Here is a 16,000-nt window from a genome sequence, read left to right as displayed (position 1 = left end):
TGCCTTATGTGTGATGAGGTCATGGGTCATGATTGAAATGATCTATTGTGACCCATTTTTATTCCTTTATTCAGTCCAAATTAATGTAGGTCAGCTGGGCCAAAGACAGTTGCCGTGCTTTGCCTATGAAAAGACTGACACTAGTTATATTCTGTGAAAGATGCCTCCTTTTGAATCAATAGTAAAAAGTGAAATTAACTGAAGAACCTCTCTAATTCTGTTGAAATTTGTGCAAAACAGTAAATCTGTGTCATCATTGCCTGTTTATCTGTAGCAACAAACTCCTACTACTCATTGATTTAACCTATAATAACCACTTTGACGTGCAGTCCTATTGGCAATCTAGTTTGCTTGTCTAGTACAGTGACTTTTGTACATTGACAGACTCATGTTAAAATATCCTGAATGCACCGTTTATGTTTTACGTTTTCATTTTCAGCCTAATTGGAAACACAAAGGGACTTTGAGCATGGAGGTCAGTTGCATTTTTTCTATTTCTATTTCTTATTATGCATTTAAAGTTTTCAAAGTATCTATTGGTCTCTTTTCATATACTGTACTTCATTGTGTGACATTGTTGATATATTGATTCAGGAGAAACCATGCACAATATTGCCCCTAGAGGGAGCTACTGTCCTTAGAATTATAATGTAATGTATTTACAGTTTTATCTGTATGAGTACAAAATATCTTACAGGGAGTACAACAAAGGAATAAAGACAGTACACCAAATCACTTGGACTAATAATTAATTGCAATACATGTTCACAAAACATAAGAAAACAGATGACCAAAATCAGGCCATTTCAAAGAATCAGTGAATTGAGACTCCACCAAAATACACATTTTAGGACATGCATAATGGAAATGTCACCACCAGTACAGTTTATTTAATAATTACATTTATTCCATCTATCTTTATGTTCGCTTCGTCAGTAAAGAAAATAAAAGTTACTGTATATTGGACCCAAATTTCACCTTTTTATGTGCAAATGACATGATACCGCCACATACAATGACTACAGGTTTCTCCTGTTTAACTGAGATCACAATCCTTTTAGTTTTATTTCAACTGAACACCTTTGCAGAGTTGTAGTTGTTATGGAAGCTTCACTGTTCATACTGTGTTTGTGTTTGATGTCCTCTGCTTAAAAAATATGACATGACAGAGTAATATCCAAATACATCTATTTCTTGAAATACTGTTTGCTTGAATATAATTATTATCTAATGGTATCTTTCAATGGTATATGAACAGACATTTTTTTTTTACATAGAAGAGGCAAACCTTCTGCCACACAGTTACTAGTTTAGCAGTTGCATGGGATCACAGTCATTCCATACAGCATGTGGATCTGGGTGTTGTGTGATAAGGGATGTTGCTTTGAATAATTTCTACAGATTGAACAGAGGTCAGCAGATTCACGACCCACGTATAGTGTATGATGCTTGAATGAAACTGAGCCATTGTTAATGTTATCAGTTCCACCTGGTGCTCCCTATATGACAAATCAAAATGTCTTGTCTGTTGACTCTTGGGGAATTCCATATATTTTTGTTCACTCAAATATGATGCAAGTAGGATTTGAACCAAATTAGGACTGTGCCAGAAAGTCCAGTCCAGTTTGCCAGCCTGTCTAGTAATATAATACAGGTCACCATGATGCTGCAGTAGGAACAACTAATAACCCTGGAACTGAGATTTTGCTGCAGTCTATATTTAATGGTCAGATTGAAAGTGAGAACAGACAATATCAGAACAACGATTTGAGGCCAACAGAGTAGTAAGTTGTAAGAAAACTTAAAACACTAGCACAGTATTATAATAGGCCTGTGTTTGTTAATTACTAAGGTATCATGATTGCTCTGTTTAGTAAATGGCAATCAGTTTTTTTCATCCATAGATTTCTAGAAGTGTAGAAAGGTGTCACTGAAAACCATGTCCTCTGGTGTGACACCATATGATTTAAATCAGGCAATTCCACAGACAACTTTATTCAGATGAAGACCCCATTCAAGGTTGAGCCTCCTGTGATGCCCATCACATGTGCACATGGTGAGTTTTTGTTTCAGAATTGGTCAAATATTGAACTTTTTTAAAGCTACTATAAAAGTGTTAAGTTTTGTTGTTCTTTGATGTGACACCTTTAAATTCTATATTTTTGTATTAAAAACTGTATGCTAAACTACACAATTATACAAATATGCCCTGCTAACTACTAATGACAGGTTAGGCAGGAATAGCAAGATGATTAACTGACACAAAAGGCTGAAACATCCTGTCGTGTGACAGAAAGTGTCACTTGTATTGTCACACAGGAGGACACTAATGTCTCACAAGAGGACAAAGTCTACAAAGAAGCATTTAAATGAATTAAATAAGATTTGTTTAACTCCTTTTGCTCTTTTTTTTGAAAAATGTCAGTGTTTTTAAACGAAATAATGACAAATAAATACATTTAATTTCCAAATTTCAACTGCTGGACACAATGTCTCTTATTTAGCTTTAAAGTCCATTCTCATTGTTTGTTCTCAGGAGTTTCCAGGTTTCCACATCACACTTATCACACTTATGTTATCTGAATATTGGACCAGAATTGTCTCCCAAACTATTTTTGATGTTACAAATCCCGCTCATAGGCCCACCACTTAAAATCAGATTTGTAACGAGCACAGAGAAACTTTACACTTTCAACAGATGAATGTGAAAACAAACAATGCAAATATATCATCCTGTAGTAGTGAAACTCAATCATCCAACTTGACACACATTTTTGAGTGGATGAGGCCTTTAACAGCTTAGTTTTCCACCATCTTCTGGCAGTGTTGACACTTTGGTGTTTCTACTTTGAGCACAAATAATTCTTACCTCATTAATCATACTTATATGAACTATATGAGAGGTAGCCTACTGATAAAACATAGTGGTGTACCTTAAAGTGTGCATATTCAGTGTTCAATTGCAGCGTGCAGCCCTTACATGCCCGCCTATCTGTGTAAATTTCGGTGTACTCCGGTATGTAAAAAAAATGAACCCTCAGACGTCATCCAATCAACAGGTCGATTTTTTAGGATTGCCACGTATTTGGTGAAATAGAAAGCTATATTTTATGTAGGCGTACACCAGCACAGCCAATCCTCAGCAAGGAGGGCGGGACAAACAGGCTACCGTCTGCTCTGACAGTGGAGCTCTCCCCAACACGAAACAGACCGAGAGAAAAAAAAATCACACCACTACGCAAATCCTTCCCATGGAGGAGGGCCAGGACGCTGAAGCTTGTTCGGCAAATGAGAAGAACGTCTGCAAGCTAGCTACCTACTAGCTCAACTAAAGGGAGAGGAGACAAAAAAGTTGTGAGTAACGTCAGCTCAACGATTATTTATGTAACTGCGGACACGGTGGTTGCTACCCGATGCAAGTTAACGATGGCTTAGGTCAAGTTACGTGATTTACTTTGTTGTTTGGGCTTAACGTTAGCTTTCCAACTGTGGTACCCAAACTGGCTGCCGTAGCATGCTAAAGGAGTTTGGCTCCTCTGCTAGTGTGAGTTAATCGCCTAGCTACCTTGCAAGTTAAACCGCACGGCTTCCGTGTGACATCAGTTTTATCGTTGCCACACAGTTAATACGGCTCTCGTCTTAGCACGTTGAATGTTAACTTACAGCTGACAACTGGCCTCTTCCTCAACATTAGCTGTTTGCTCGGCACAGCATCAACACCAGGCTAGTTGCTAACTAAAAGCTACCGTGAACGTTACCCTGAGTATATGCTAATTGCTAGTCTTAACATGTCTAATGTCAGTTCTCCTTTTTTTGTGAACATAGTTTTCGTCTTGTTAGTAAAACTACACGCGCCTGACAACATAATTATTAACAAAATTGTCAAATGTGCTTATCCGCAATGTCAAAATAACCGTGCACACACAAGCAGAACTCAGTAAGCTTAGTGTTTTTTAACGCACTGTTTATCTGGGACATATAACAACGGAAAAATACAGCGTTTTTCTTTTTTTAATGCAAGAACTTTTCTGTTCATAAGAGGTCACACTATTTAAAAAATGGTGCGTTGGAAGGGACTAAGCCATAACATGTCCAAGCATGGTGATGGCTTCTTAAATGCATTGGCACAACAGTGAGAGAGCTGTCAGCGTTGCATCTCACATTCCTCGGAGGACTTCATTCTCCCCGTTCAGACTGTATCAGTCATACAATGAAGCATTTGTTCGTTTTCTGTAGGGACCCGAGCAGTAACACTGGGACACAGTCAGAGAGGAATCTGCTCAATCTGCTGGAGGTGGAGATGGCCAAACTATTTCAGAAGAAGACTCAGTGACAGAAAGAAAAGTCAGTTTGTCTTCACTCATGGGTTCCACATGAGGGTGCTCAGCTACACCAACTTTTGTTTTGCAGACAAAGATAGGTTACACCAGTTCAGCGGATACACCTGTGTATTCATGCTGCGCCGCTGGAAGAAGGTGACACTCATTTCATACATTCTCTGTTTTATTTTGCTGCAGTCAGTGTAATTTCAGTCGACCACTGCAGTGTCGCTGATGTGAAGCTGATATGCAGTGACACACTTAGTTTAAACATTTTATACAGCAGACTTTGCAATGCTGCGCCAGGCCCGACCTAATAGACCATCAGTCTGTGCAACTGGCTGAGCCCCCCCCTCCTTCTCATCCCTTCCAGGATAAGCTTCTGATGGCAGTACAGATGTGTAGTTTATTCTCTTGTATATATGCACACAAACTAGAGGGAATCCCCCTAGACTGAAGAGAGCCATCTATCTGTGATTATCTGGGGCATAATTCCAGCGAGTTAGTGTGTGTTGGTTAAATCTGGTAAGACATTAATGGTACTGAAAAGTATGGGGATGAAAAACCAAACTCTGTAAAAAAAAAAAAAGAAAGAAATACCACCCCCACAGTGGCCCCCTTACTAAGCTGCCCCCTTGCTAGGATTAACTGTTAACTCAGCAGTTCAGTTGTGACTACAAATAAATATTATGCAATACAAAAATAACAACCCATTTTCTTAAATATTTCATGAAACAGCGCTATCAAGTAAAACGACAGCTGCTTTGAGGTCTGTTTTGAGCAGGTGTGATGAATTACAACACTGTTAAAATGTTTGGATGAACTATTATCAGCTGTTATTTGAAACTTTCTTCTTGTTCTTAACTTATATTTTAGTTTGACTGACTGCCGCGTTGTCATTTGCATAAAGTAAACATGAGGTGTTGCTTTGTTTGCATGATCCTGGAGCTGGCGGCGACACAAATATCTGGGCCGGTGAATTTTCTTCAGCACCTGCTTCTATGGCCTTTGACCTCTCAGCAGTTCACCAGGTGGCATATGATGAGAGTCTGTAGGAAATCCTCACGGACCTTTTCCAAAACTGTGCCATGTTTTTTCATGTCATACCATATCTGCGTTTATGTATTTTACTAGATAACGGCAGATGACCTCTTATCTAGACCTCGACTGACCAGCTGTGTTGGTGTGTTTGGATGCGGCTAAATTATTAACTGGACAACTGAACGTGGAATATGTGAAGGAATCGCTCATGAACGTGGCTTAAAAACCTTCAGCTGTTCAATTGAATAAGTGTCCAACCATTTCCTGTCTATGCTTACACCTGTCTTCATAGTCAAATTGTCCCACACTGAGCATTAAACATAATACAAATTGCACCTCTGGAGCACTTTACATGGAACAGCATGCTCCTCTGCACTCTTTAATTCGGCTTGTGGGAAATACACATACTAAAACGAAGACTTCCTGTGAAACAGTGAAGATGAGAATATTCAGGAGTTGGTAAATGATCGAGAGAAACACTACTCAAAAAGGATGATGTTGTTCCAAAATGGTTGATAAAACAAAAGTTTAATAAGGTTTGTACTGGATAGAAGCCTACATAAATCAGTGGTTAACAAAATAATGAGCCATTATGCAGATTTGTGTGTTTTAGAGGTAATAAATGATGACTGCATATTATTTCTTTATAATTAGCAGTTTGTTGCCATTTGTCTGACCGTCACAGATCTAACCTCTCGTCTGAAAGTCTCCTCCTCATCGCAGTGCGTCGTAGAGTAAAAGCACAACATCGCTCACTTGTGTTCCTGGATTTTATTTTATTTTTTTCATTTATTGCATTGAGAGACTTGGCATGATGTAGCACACAATAAGAATGAGTCTAGCTCGAAATAACCTATAATTGAGCCCTGCTGAGGAAGATTATCCTTGGCTTTGGGAGAGAGGGTTTGGAGCATAATTGATGTTTGGGTCTGCCTCTGCCAAAGAAACCACCCTGTCTTTGCCCTCAAGACAGCCCAAGCTGGGTCGCAAGTGTTGTTTTTTTCCCCTCCATGTTTAGATCCACTAACCGGATCTTTTAATACAGTCTTATATTTTTCTGGCTATACACGTCATCCAAAGCAAGATAAAGATAAGAGGAATATCTGTTAAAATGTGGGGAAAAAAGGGAGTTTGAGTTTGTGTACTTCCCTTCCCGGTCGGAAGATGCTAGTAATGTTTCCGCTCAAGAGGTAGTGATTACGACAGGGCCAGGCCTGTCATTTAGTTCTGGTGGGAGCCAGATATAGGCTCTTTTCCCCCCTCCTTTTGTCCACTTTACTGTAGCAGCACACAGCCTTTTGCTGGCTACGCGCCGTACCAAAGGTTTTTACAGTGCACAGCAGCAAATACACATCAGACATTCTTGAATTTGCTGCCTTAATGTTTACGGGGGCTGCGCAGCTGCGATATATAAGGGCTGAACTCAAAGGGAACTGTACAGAACAGGTCGCGGGCTACTGGAAGTTGATATGCAGCAGGGAGGAGAAGGGAACATAACAAAATGAGACAGGGACAATCTAGTCTTTGTCAGGGGTTATCTTCTGTTTCCCGAATGGACGATCAGCCTCCTATTTGCAGCATCCCCGCCGCCAGTATTACAGTGTAATATTAGATGAAGTCAAGTTAACCATTGATCAGATAATTTCTCATCTGCTGACCTTTAGCCCCCCCCACCTGTGTGTTGCACTTCCATCAAAATGAACAATGTTTAAACGCTGTAAACAGATTTGGAAATGTGCTGATTTGGTAGAATAACGAGGGATCAGATATTTCTCAGCGTTAGCAGAGAAAATGCACGTGTTAGAGCGTTTTTAAATATAGAAACAGGAGCTTTGTGTGTGTTGTCTGTTTGCTACAGCATTCAGGACGTGCACAGAGTTAGGCTCACCCCCCCCCCCCCTTTTTTTTTGTGGTCAAACTTTTTTTTTCTTCATTTTTTGGAGTCGCTGAGTTGGAACAGGAAGTCAGATGTGTTATTCACAGGTCTGTCAGCGTGAGAATCAACTGATCGAGAGTGAGAATTCTTGTTTTCTTTTCTTTTCCTCCGTGTTTGTGGTAGGTGGGATGCGCTACGTGGCTGTTACATGACTTTACGGCTGTCAGGGTTTTTTGTTTTCTTTCACTTTGATATGTCCGCTGACCCGTTCTCACCATCTTTCCACGGTACTAGGGTGGAAGTTCTCACACCTCAACTTCTCTGTCTGGCTGTTGCGTGACTCAATGGCTTGCTCTTCCTTCCTTTGCGTGACTACAGTTTGATAATGGTTAGCAGTTCAACCCTTTTCTACTTTAGTTTCTTTATTGATGTCAGTCTGCTGTCGCTGGATTACGTCTATGCACACTATCTTTTTTTCTTTTCTTTTTTTTACTTACCAAAAAAAACCTAATGAATATGTTTCATTCTGAGATTACCTGACTATAAAAGGAGCCCTTTTCAGCCACTACGATGATAAACTGACATTAAAGTAAATTTTTGGAGGCCGGAATCGCTTATGTAACTGCCTCTTGCATGAAGTGGGTAATCTTCAGATTATTACTCCGCACAGGAGGAGGTTTTAATCCCGTCCCAGTACAGAGCAAAACCAGGCCGAAGCCAGCAGTAGGTTGACCTATCACTCCACTGTGACATGACAGCATCCGGCCTTTACTCCGTCCTTCACGGCCTTCTGTGTCTTTGCAAAGTTTTACTGAACAAAACATGAAAGTATAATATTTGTAGAATGTGACAGGGAATTAAGGCTGCCGTTCAGACGTGTTAAAGATATACAACTATTGAATGATATATTATCACGGCTGCTGATTAATGTTAATGGTTTTCTGAGAGGTCAAAGGTTGGATTGGATCTAAAGTAGGACATTGTGCTCAGCAGTGATAAATTACAGTTTCTAAAGATGTGGTTTTTACGTGCTTTCTGTTTCAGATTCTTGTGCAGCGAAGGCGCGGACCCCACCCCTCTTTTTCTCTCCACCGTCAGCTCCCCTGCTCTATGGCCTTAAGGTACGTCACACGGGTTAGTTGGGTAGTGTGGTAGTGCGGTTTTAGCTTTCACAGGAACTGCACAGCTAAGTCGCGGGGGGGAATGAGCAGGGTGTTGGTTTAATCTCTTTGTTTTGCTGAATTCTGAAAGTAGCAAAGTAGAGTTTTTTTAGTTTTTAGCTGCTGGTTTTTCCCCACTTTCTTCTTAGAAAACTTAAACGGCGACTTGAGCGATTTTCAAGTTGATTCATATGGTTTTTATGTGGGGAGAATTTTATATGAATGACCTGAAACAAAAAATATACCTTCAATAGCCTTCAAAGAGGGTAAAATGTGGGTCTCCCAAAACACTCCATCTACCATGTTATGCTAGCGATATGGAAAAGCAGACACTGACATGTCCTACTACTAAATACTTTAAACTATCTGCATATTTGGAAGGAAACTAGTTTCATGATACAATGCCGAATATCGCGAGAAAGCGACCACCAGAGTTATAGTTCAGCGGCAGCCAAAAGAGAGGTGTTACAGCCGGAGTAGCTTTGCAACATCGACCGGTGCCCGGTGAGGATCATCAGAGAGAATGGAGACTGTTGTTTATAATGCCAGTCTGCTGGGAAACCCATCTGCTGTCCATAAACACACCATCAGTATTGGATTGGATGGGCTGTGTGTAATGGATTCTAGTTGTTGTTAGAGGTGTGAACATTTCTCATGTCTAAGATGCGTTGCGATGTGGATGATTCTCCCGGACAGTCTACAATGTGCTCCTTGTAATTCATCTATAAAAAAAAACAGCACTTGCAAGCATTTTTTGATTCAACAACTACATTTTTCACAGTTTTCTCAGAAAGAAGTGCACATTTCTACTATATTGTTGACATAGTTTTAGAAATCATCATATTCACAGCTGTGAAGTTTCCCTTGAAGTTGTACTCTGTTACTAAAAGTTGTCCATGCTGCAGTCAAAAGTTGAAGAATGCCTCATTCTACTTTGTGTGCAGTTTTAAAGCGTCTCCATAGAAGCCAAAAGTTTCTGTCTACAGACACGACCCAACTTGTGTGTATGTTATATTTTTAGAACATCAACATGCTGGTTTGGTTTATACCCTTAACACAGCAAATCAGCTGTTAAATAGGTCAACATTATGACTCTGTAACCGGTAATCAGAGTGATAAAATAAACATGTGATGCACAAACATGCTGTATTTAACTTCCCCCACGAAACAGAGGGCAAAACTTATGTCAGAGGGAAGTATGAAGTGTGTCACATTGAAAAGCAGGTGTTCATAAAATAAGAACGAAACAAAAAACATTAAGTGCATGATGCCTCATGCCGATAAACATTAAATGAAAAATTGAAGGGAGTATTATATTTCAGGTCTAAATTTTAAATACGTATTCATAAATTTACCAGTAGATTACCAAAGCAGACTGGGAAACATAGCACAACATAGTCTGTTTGATTGGTGGAACCAAAACTTTAGTAATCCAGTAACGTACTGCATTGGTTGGTTCAATATATATTTACAATCAATCAGTTTATTTAAAAGTTAATCAGAAAATAACCTATTGATTATTCTGCTGTGAAAATAACCTTTGTCTGCAGTTGTAGAGCTGATCAGCATCCTTATAACAATAAGTGTAAAAACACTGTGGTCATGCTGCTTGAGCAAGACACTGTAAATGTTGTGAAGTTGAGTTGTACTGGTCTGTTCCTCTAAATCGTGTTTTTAAATGTTGTTTATTGTGGTCTCTGGAAGAGGAGCGTCATCTCAGGATGGTAATTAGTCAGGACAAAAAGAAAGAGGCTTATTTTGATGCGGGTCCGGTCAGGTCACATTCTCGCATTCTTCAGCAGTGACGACCAACTTCTCTGTGGGTTGCCTCACAACTGTCATTTAGGACTGAAGAACCAGCTCAATCTCTTTGTCTGAGCGTCTGAATGTTAAACATTGCGATTCTTGTTGCGGTTTGCAAATGAAAGACGGCCTGCTAACTACAGTTTGTAGACAACCAGATTTGAAAGGCAGCAATGAGCAGGTTTATCGTAAGCAAGAACAGAAAGGAAAAGTGTTGTCTTCATACAGCAGAGCTCTGAATGAACCATAACTGAACTGACTGCGGTTATCAGAGCGTGAGACTTTGTTCCTTGACAGTCTTTTTGATATGACCTTGTTGATTTCAACTTCTAAAACCTGGCAGGACTATAATAATAATAAAACAGTTATAAAATATTTAAACTACAGATATGCAAGCAATGACGCATATCCTGGTCTTATTCACAGGATACATCCCTGTTACTGTTGTGAACTACTAGTGTTTTTTTAGGTTATACACTAGCATACACACACACACACACACACGGAATATATATAATTTCCACTGAACAATTGCATTTGGGCTTTTATAATGGAATAAATATATATCGATTTAATTAACTAAATAATGAGCATATATCAATAATGTGTCTTAACTGAGCAAACCTTAGTAAGGGAATTTATTCTTTAAAATTTGTAAGAATCACTGATTAAAGTGAGTGAGAATTAAGTGGGCGGTAACATTAAAGACATTTAAATAAAGTTGCACGAGGGCAATTGCACGCACACCTGTGCAGAAATGTAGTTTTATGGCTGCAAAGTTTCAGGTTGCATTAACTCTGCAGGCAGCCTTGATAGTGTAGTGTCTATTTGCACCAATAGGGGGCAGTGCATCGTTGTTTTAAAGTTCAGCCTACCTGACAAACTGTTTACTGACAGCGGGAGAGTAGCAGGTCAAATAAGTGCACACTCACAGTGATCAACATGACTGTAGTGGGGTTACTTCTGACAGTTTAATGTCCAGCCCCCCCCCCCCCCCCCCCCCCTTCCCTCCCCAGCTGACTGCACAACGGACTCTGACTTCTGGGCCCCAGCCCACCAGTTTTCCTGTTTTCTCCTGCTTAAAAGCAGAACAAGACTGAGGCGGGTGGGACCCAGAATGGCATAGGAACGCTGCACATTGTTCCCAGAGCTTCCTCTTTCACATTCCTGGGCTGATTGGGATCTGGGCCTCCTGTACAGGGGTATTGTTCTAACTCAGCAGCACCACCAGACCTGGCCCCAGCAAACCGCAGCTGCCTCCACTGACCATTGTGGCGCACAGGCCCAGTGATGGCTATCTTTGCCTCATCAGTCATCTCTCTCTCTTTCTCTTTCTCTCTGGCTCTCATTCTCTCTTTCTGACTCATTTAGTGATTCTTACCAGGATCTGCTACCTCAGCCTCTCTGCATCTTTCTTTAGGTCTCAGATCCTCATATTATCCCAACAAATACCCTTACAACTTAAAGCAAATTTTCTCTCTTTTTCTGGTGCCTGAAAGACGAGATTTATTTATATTTATATATTAGAAAATTGAGCCCTGGGTTGTCCGTGACGTCTCTAGAACAGACCAGTAACTTGATCTTGGTATACATAATGATAATGATCACACATCCATTTACAGAAGTGTTGTGAATTTACTTGATATTTAAAATGCTAAATCCATATCATATATGCAACTAAGATGTTCACCAAAACTTTAGAAAGAAAAGCACACAGCATCGTCTGCTTTTATAACTGGGTCTTAACTATTTAAATGTTACTTTATCCGTAGATTGTAGAAGTTGAAAATGGATTTAACAAAAAATAAATGTTACATGAATTAATATATATATACATTCTATTAATCTGAGTTTTGACAGCTTTGGATGAATGGCGTGTTATTTGAGTCCAAACTTTCTGCAAAAGCATTGGTGAGCCTGAGTCCAGCTTTAGCCAGCTCTTGTGCGGTACGCCATCGAATCTTGCTGAGTGTTTTGTTTTTCCTCAGCAATTTGGGGCTCGTCAGTAGGTTTCAACTATTTGTTTGTGCCGCTCGGCGTGCTTTCTGCCAGCCGGCCTCTGGAGGGCAGAGTTTTTCACACAACTGCTGCTGCTGCACTGCATTTATCATTGCATTCTTCCACTTTGTGCTTACTCTGCAGACTACATTAGTCACTGCATAAATGTAATAAAAAAGGGACATAGTTGAAATGAACAGATGACTGTAGTAATTTCACTCAGGGAAAGAAACAGTGACAATGATGATCCCCCCCCCCCCCCCTTCTTTTCCTCTTAGTCTCTTCACATGGTTTGTATGCTAAAGCAGTTACATCATCTCACTGACATTTTCACACGCTGCAGTAGTGGGTGTATGCACAAAAAGTTTCTGACCACACATACCGGTCTTTCATACAAAGCGACGTCGCCTCAAAATCTTTCCCCAAAGAAATCACTTTCTTATAAGAACATGACGACCTTTAGTCATGAGGACATGCAACCCAAAAAAACTGAGACTAGTTCTTTAAGCTCCTATTAAATTGTACTTTGAATAGTTGTTATCCACTTCAAATGTCTTAAAATATAATATCTGTTACTGCAGTGGTTTTAGATGTTCATTTTTTTCATTGTTTCATGAGTTGTATCTTTTGTGAAGTGCGTAATGTATCCCTCCTGTAGACACTGCATGGATAATTTACTGTTGTAAACAGGCAGCATACACAGTTTTTTATGCTGGCAAGGACTGATTTATGTGAGAAGGTTTCATTTTCAACCCTGAGACTCAACCATAAGCTTCATGTGTGGCCACAAAAACAAAAATAAAAATATCTGAGGTTAAAAGCTGCAAAGTTCAATGTAACATGAATATCGACATGTCGCTTCATGGAGTTTTAATTAACTTTAAACAAAAGTATTGTGCTGTTTTGTCCAGCTGTGTTATTGTGGTGCAGAGGTTATGATGAATCAGCAGAAAATGCTTATCTTAGAAGTGTTTTTTAACAGTTTGCTGCCCACTGGTGCCTCAGTCATCTGTACTGAGGACTAGCTGTGTTTGTGCTTGGATGGGCTATTAATTTATTTATTTTTCACTCAGTCCATGAGAACAGCAAATTGATGATTTTTCTAGTGAGCTTTTATGGGAGTCAGCACAGCGTAGTCCCTCTCACTCCTCATCTGTGGATATTTGGAAGAGTTTGAGTTTGCTGCAGGTACAAACTGTGCAGCCAAGCAGAGCGCAGCAGTCTGTCATCGGCTCCGTTTCACCGACCCCATCACTTTGCTCCGTCTGCTTCTCTTCATAATACCTCAGCAGAAGCAAAAGCAAAGGGGAGAAGCGCTGTCATTCGAGCGAGTTAGCAAGAAAGCAGACACGCGCTTGTGTTTGTGTTTGTGTGTGAATGCTAACAAGTGACAGCAGCTGCGATAAGGGCTATCAGTGAACGCAGGCGGGCGAGTGCAGCCCGCTCTAAAGCTTTCCTACTTCTCACAGCGTCTGTCAATCTTCTTCCTCCTGCTCTGTCTCTCTCACTGGTGAGCGAAGCAGGCCAGCAAGGGTGTGGCCGACGTCGTCTCTGTTGTGATTGGCCGCCGGCCCAAGCTCATGTTATCTCCTGTGGAACATGTTCTAGTCGCACCCCAGATAGTGCCTGGCACTCAAACCTAGCCCTGCCCACTTACAATTACATCACAAGCCATGAAAAGTGCCATGTCTGTTTGCTCTCTGGCTTCATTGTGAGCAGACAGGTAATGTTGCAGCGCAGGAAGTTTCTCACTCTGTCATGTAAAAACTAGCTGCAGTACACAGCTTCTCCACTGTTAGTTAATATAGTCAAAACAACTTTTCAAGAAGCAGACAGTGAGTTTCTCCTCTGGGCTGTAAGGGCAGATCTCAGAGAGGGCTCACACATATAGGCCTTGACGGTGAGTGAGTGTAGCTGCTACATGTAGGCAGCACCGCCTTGTTTGCTTGTTCGTCTGTGAATGGGGCAACTGAGGCAGACAGGTAGCATGCGTGGGAGAATGGCAGGGCACAAGTTTCTGGACCGTGCACCAGAGTGAAAGACAGAAAAAAGTCTCGAACATGGAGTTTCTGAAGAGCCTGGTTCCAGCCGTCATCTCAGGGGAGGCGCCCATTGAACATGGGGGAGCCTTGCCCAGGGAGTCTGGCCCGCGGCTGCTTCGCATGAAGCGGCTGGGCCTACTAGCCATGGGACAGACAATCGAGGAGGATCCGGCAGACCTGGTAACGGGGGTCGGTCCGATGATCGGCTCCTCCAGTCTGGCCACCAGTAACAAAACCCGCCTCAAAGGTACGACTGACTCCGCTGCATATCGACGCAGTAGTGATCTGTACTGATTTTGTTTGCTCCTGCTGATTAACTAGGCCACTTCATAGGAGCTTCCCATTGTTTGCATTATTAGGTCAGTATATGTTTGAGCTTTAACTTGTTAGCAACGTTTGGCTTTACCGCTATCTCATCCCCACCCTCTATTAGGGATGTCTCGATCCAGCTTTTTGCACTTCCGATCCGATACCGATATTGTAGCTTTTAGCATCGGCCGATACCGATACCGGCCGATCCAAGCATGTATTAAAGATTAAAGATATTTACTTATTTTGTTGTTATACTCATGTTGAAAAGGGTTTTACTCTTAAGAACAACTAGCCAACTTAATTAGGTTAGTTTGAATAATCCACAATGGTTGGTAATAAGAAGCTGACCTGTTTATTCTTAACAGGGTTAAATAAACACAAAATAGACAAAATAATAAATAGTCAATTAACCACACAAACTGAATTGGCATCAGTGCTCTGCTCTTGAACAACAAGAGTGTAAACCAAGGCTTAAAAAGCCATCAGTGCAAACAATATTGTAAACTGTATGAAAAAAGCAAAACACACAAAAAAGCTGAGTAGAAATTAAATAGTGGGATGCTGGACAGGTCCCTAGGTGTGCTGAAAAACGCGGACCGGATTTAGGGGGAAAAGCTTAAAAAAACTGGAATGGATTACCTACATCGGTGCGCTGGAAAACACGGACCACTGTACCACAATTGCCTGTTACTTAACTGCTGTCATCTACACGGAGATTGACATATCTACAATAAGCTAGTGTTGCCCAAAACATCGACCTAGCTCCATCCAGTATCAGCAAGTGGCAGTAGGGCTCACCCCGAGGCCTCAGCAAACTACCAAAACTCTGAGTCTGCTTAGCTTTGTGCTTTGCTCATGTGTTTAAACACACAGATAGACACCATGCAGAGCAACTGAGACTGACTACATTGCTGCCTGGCGATGACAACACAGTTCAACACAGTTGTATTAATGATTAAAGTCTAATTTAATTGAAACTATTCAATATCATCCAATGATGAAGTTGAGTTAAATTATCTATAGAAAATCCTCATTGTTTTAACATTAAAATTTGAGCAATTTAGTCAGGTTACATCATATAGAGTTATTCTTTTATTAGGAGAAAGAGTTTGTATCAGATTATATCGGTCATATCAACACCGATTCATTAAACCTAAGAAGTGGTGAGGCTTGCACTGATACATGATGTTAGGGCTGGGCGATATGGACAAAATCAAATATCACGATATTTTAGACCAAATACCTCGATATCGATATTACAGCAATATTGTAGAGATGACTGTTGATGCTTTCACAAAATATTTACACTATGAAATCTTTGATAAATAATCATCAGTAATGTCGATATAATGAAAAAGTGGGAAAACGTAAATAAGAGAACAGCTAGCACAGTCTGTTAAGTTCAGAAAATTACATATTTTTCTATAATGCAGCATTTAAAACCAGGAA

The 16,000-nt window shown here is 40.5% G+C and overlaps 1 protein-coding gene across 10 annotated transcripts in view; it reads left to right on the top strand.

Moving 5' to 3' along the window:
• The first annotated feature begins 3,221 nt into the window (after nt 1–3,221).
• Nucleotides 3,222–16,000, top strand: part of fryl (furry homolog, like) — a 66,910-nt gene continuing 54,131 nt past the window's right edge. For 4 of the 10 annotated variants that reach the window (XM_062423902.1, XM_062423901.1, XM_062423898.1 and 1 more), the window contains exon 1: nt 13,879–14,486. In XM_062423902.1, coding sequence (XP_062279886.1) covers nt 14,258–14,486 — 229 coding nt within the window. In that variant the 5' untranslated portion in view covers nt 13,879–14,257. Of the gene's footprint in view, nt 3,355–4,236; nt 4,345–4,367; nt 4,476–8,280; nt 8,358–13,876; nt 14,487–16,000 lie in introns of those variants that run through there. The other 6 variants (XM_062423900.1, XM_062423895.1, XM_062423906.1 and 3 more) reach the window with 5 other exon arrangements.

Source organism: Scomber scombrus, chromosome 8, assembly GCF_963691925.1.
Source record: "Scomber scombrus chromosome 8, fScoSco1.1, whole genome shotgun sequence".
Lineage (NCBI taxonomy): Eukaryota > Metazoa > Chordata > Actinopteri > Scombriformes > Scombridae > Scomber > Scomber scombrus.
Note: the sequence above shows the minus strand (reverse complement) of the source record. Positions and strands in the feature narration are given on the sequence as shown.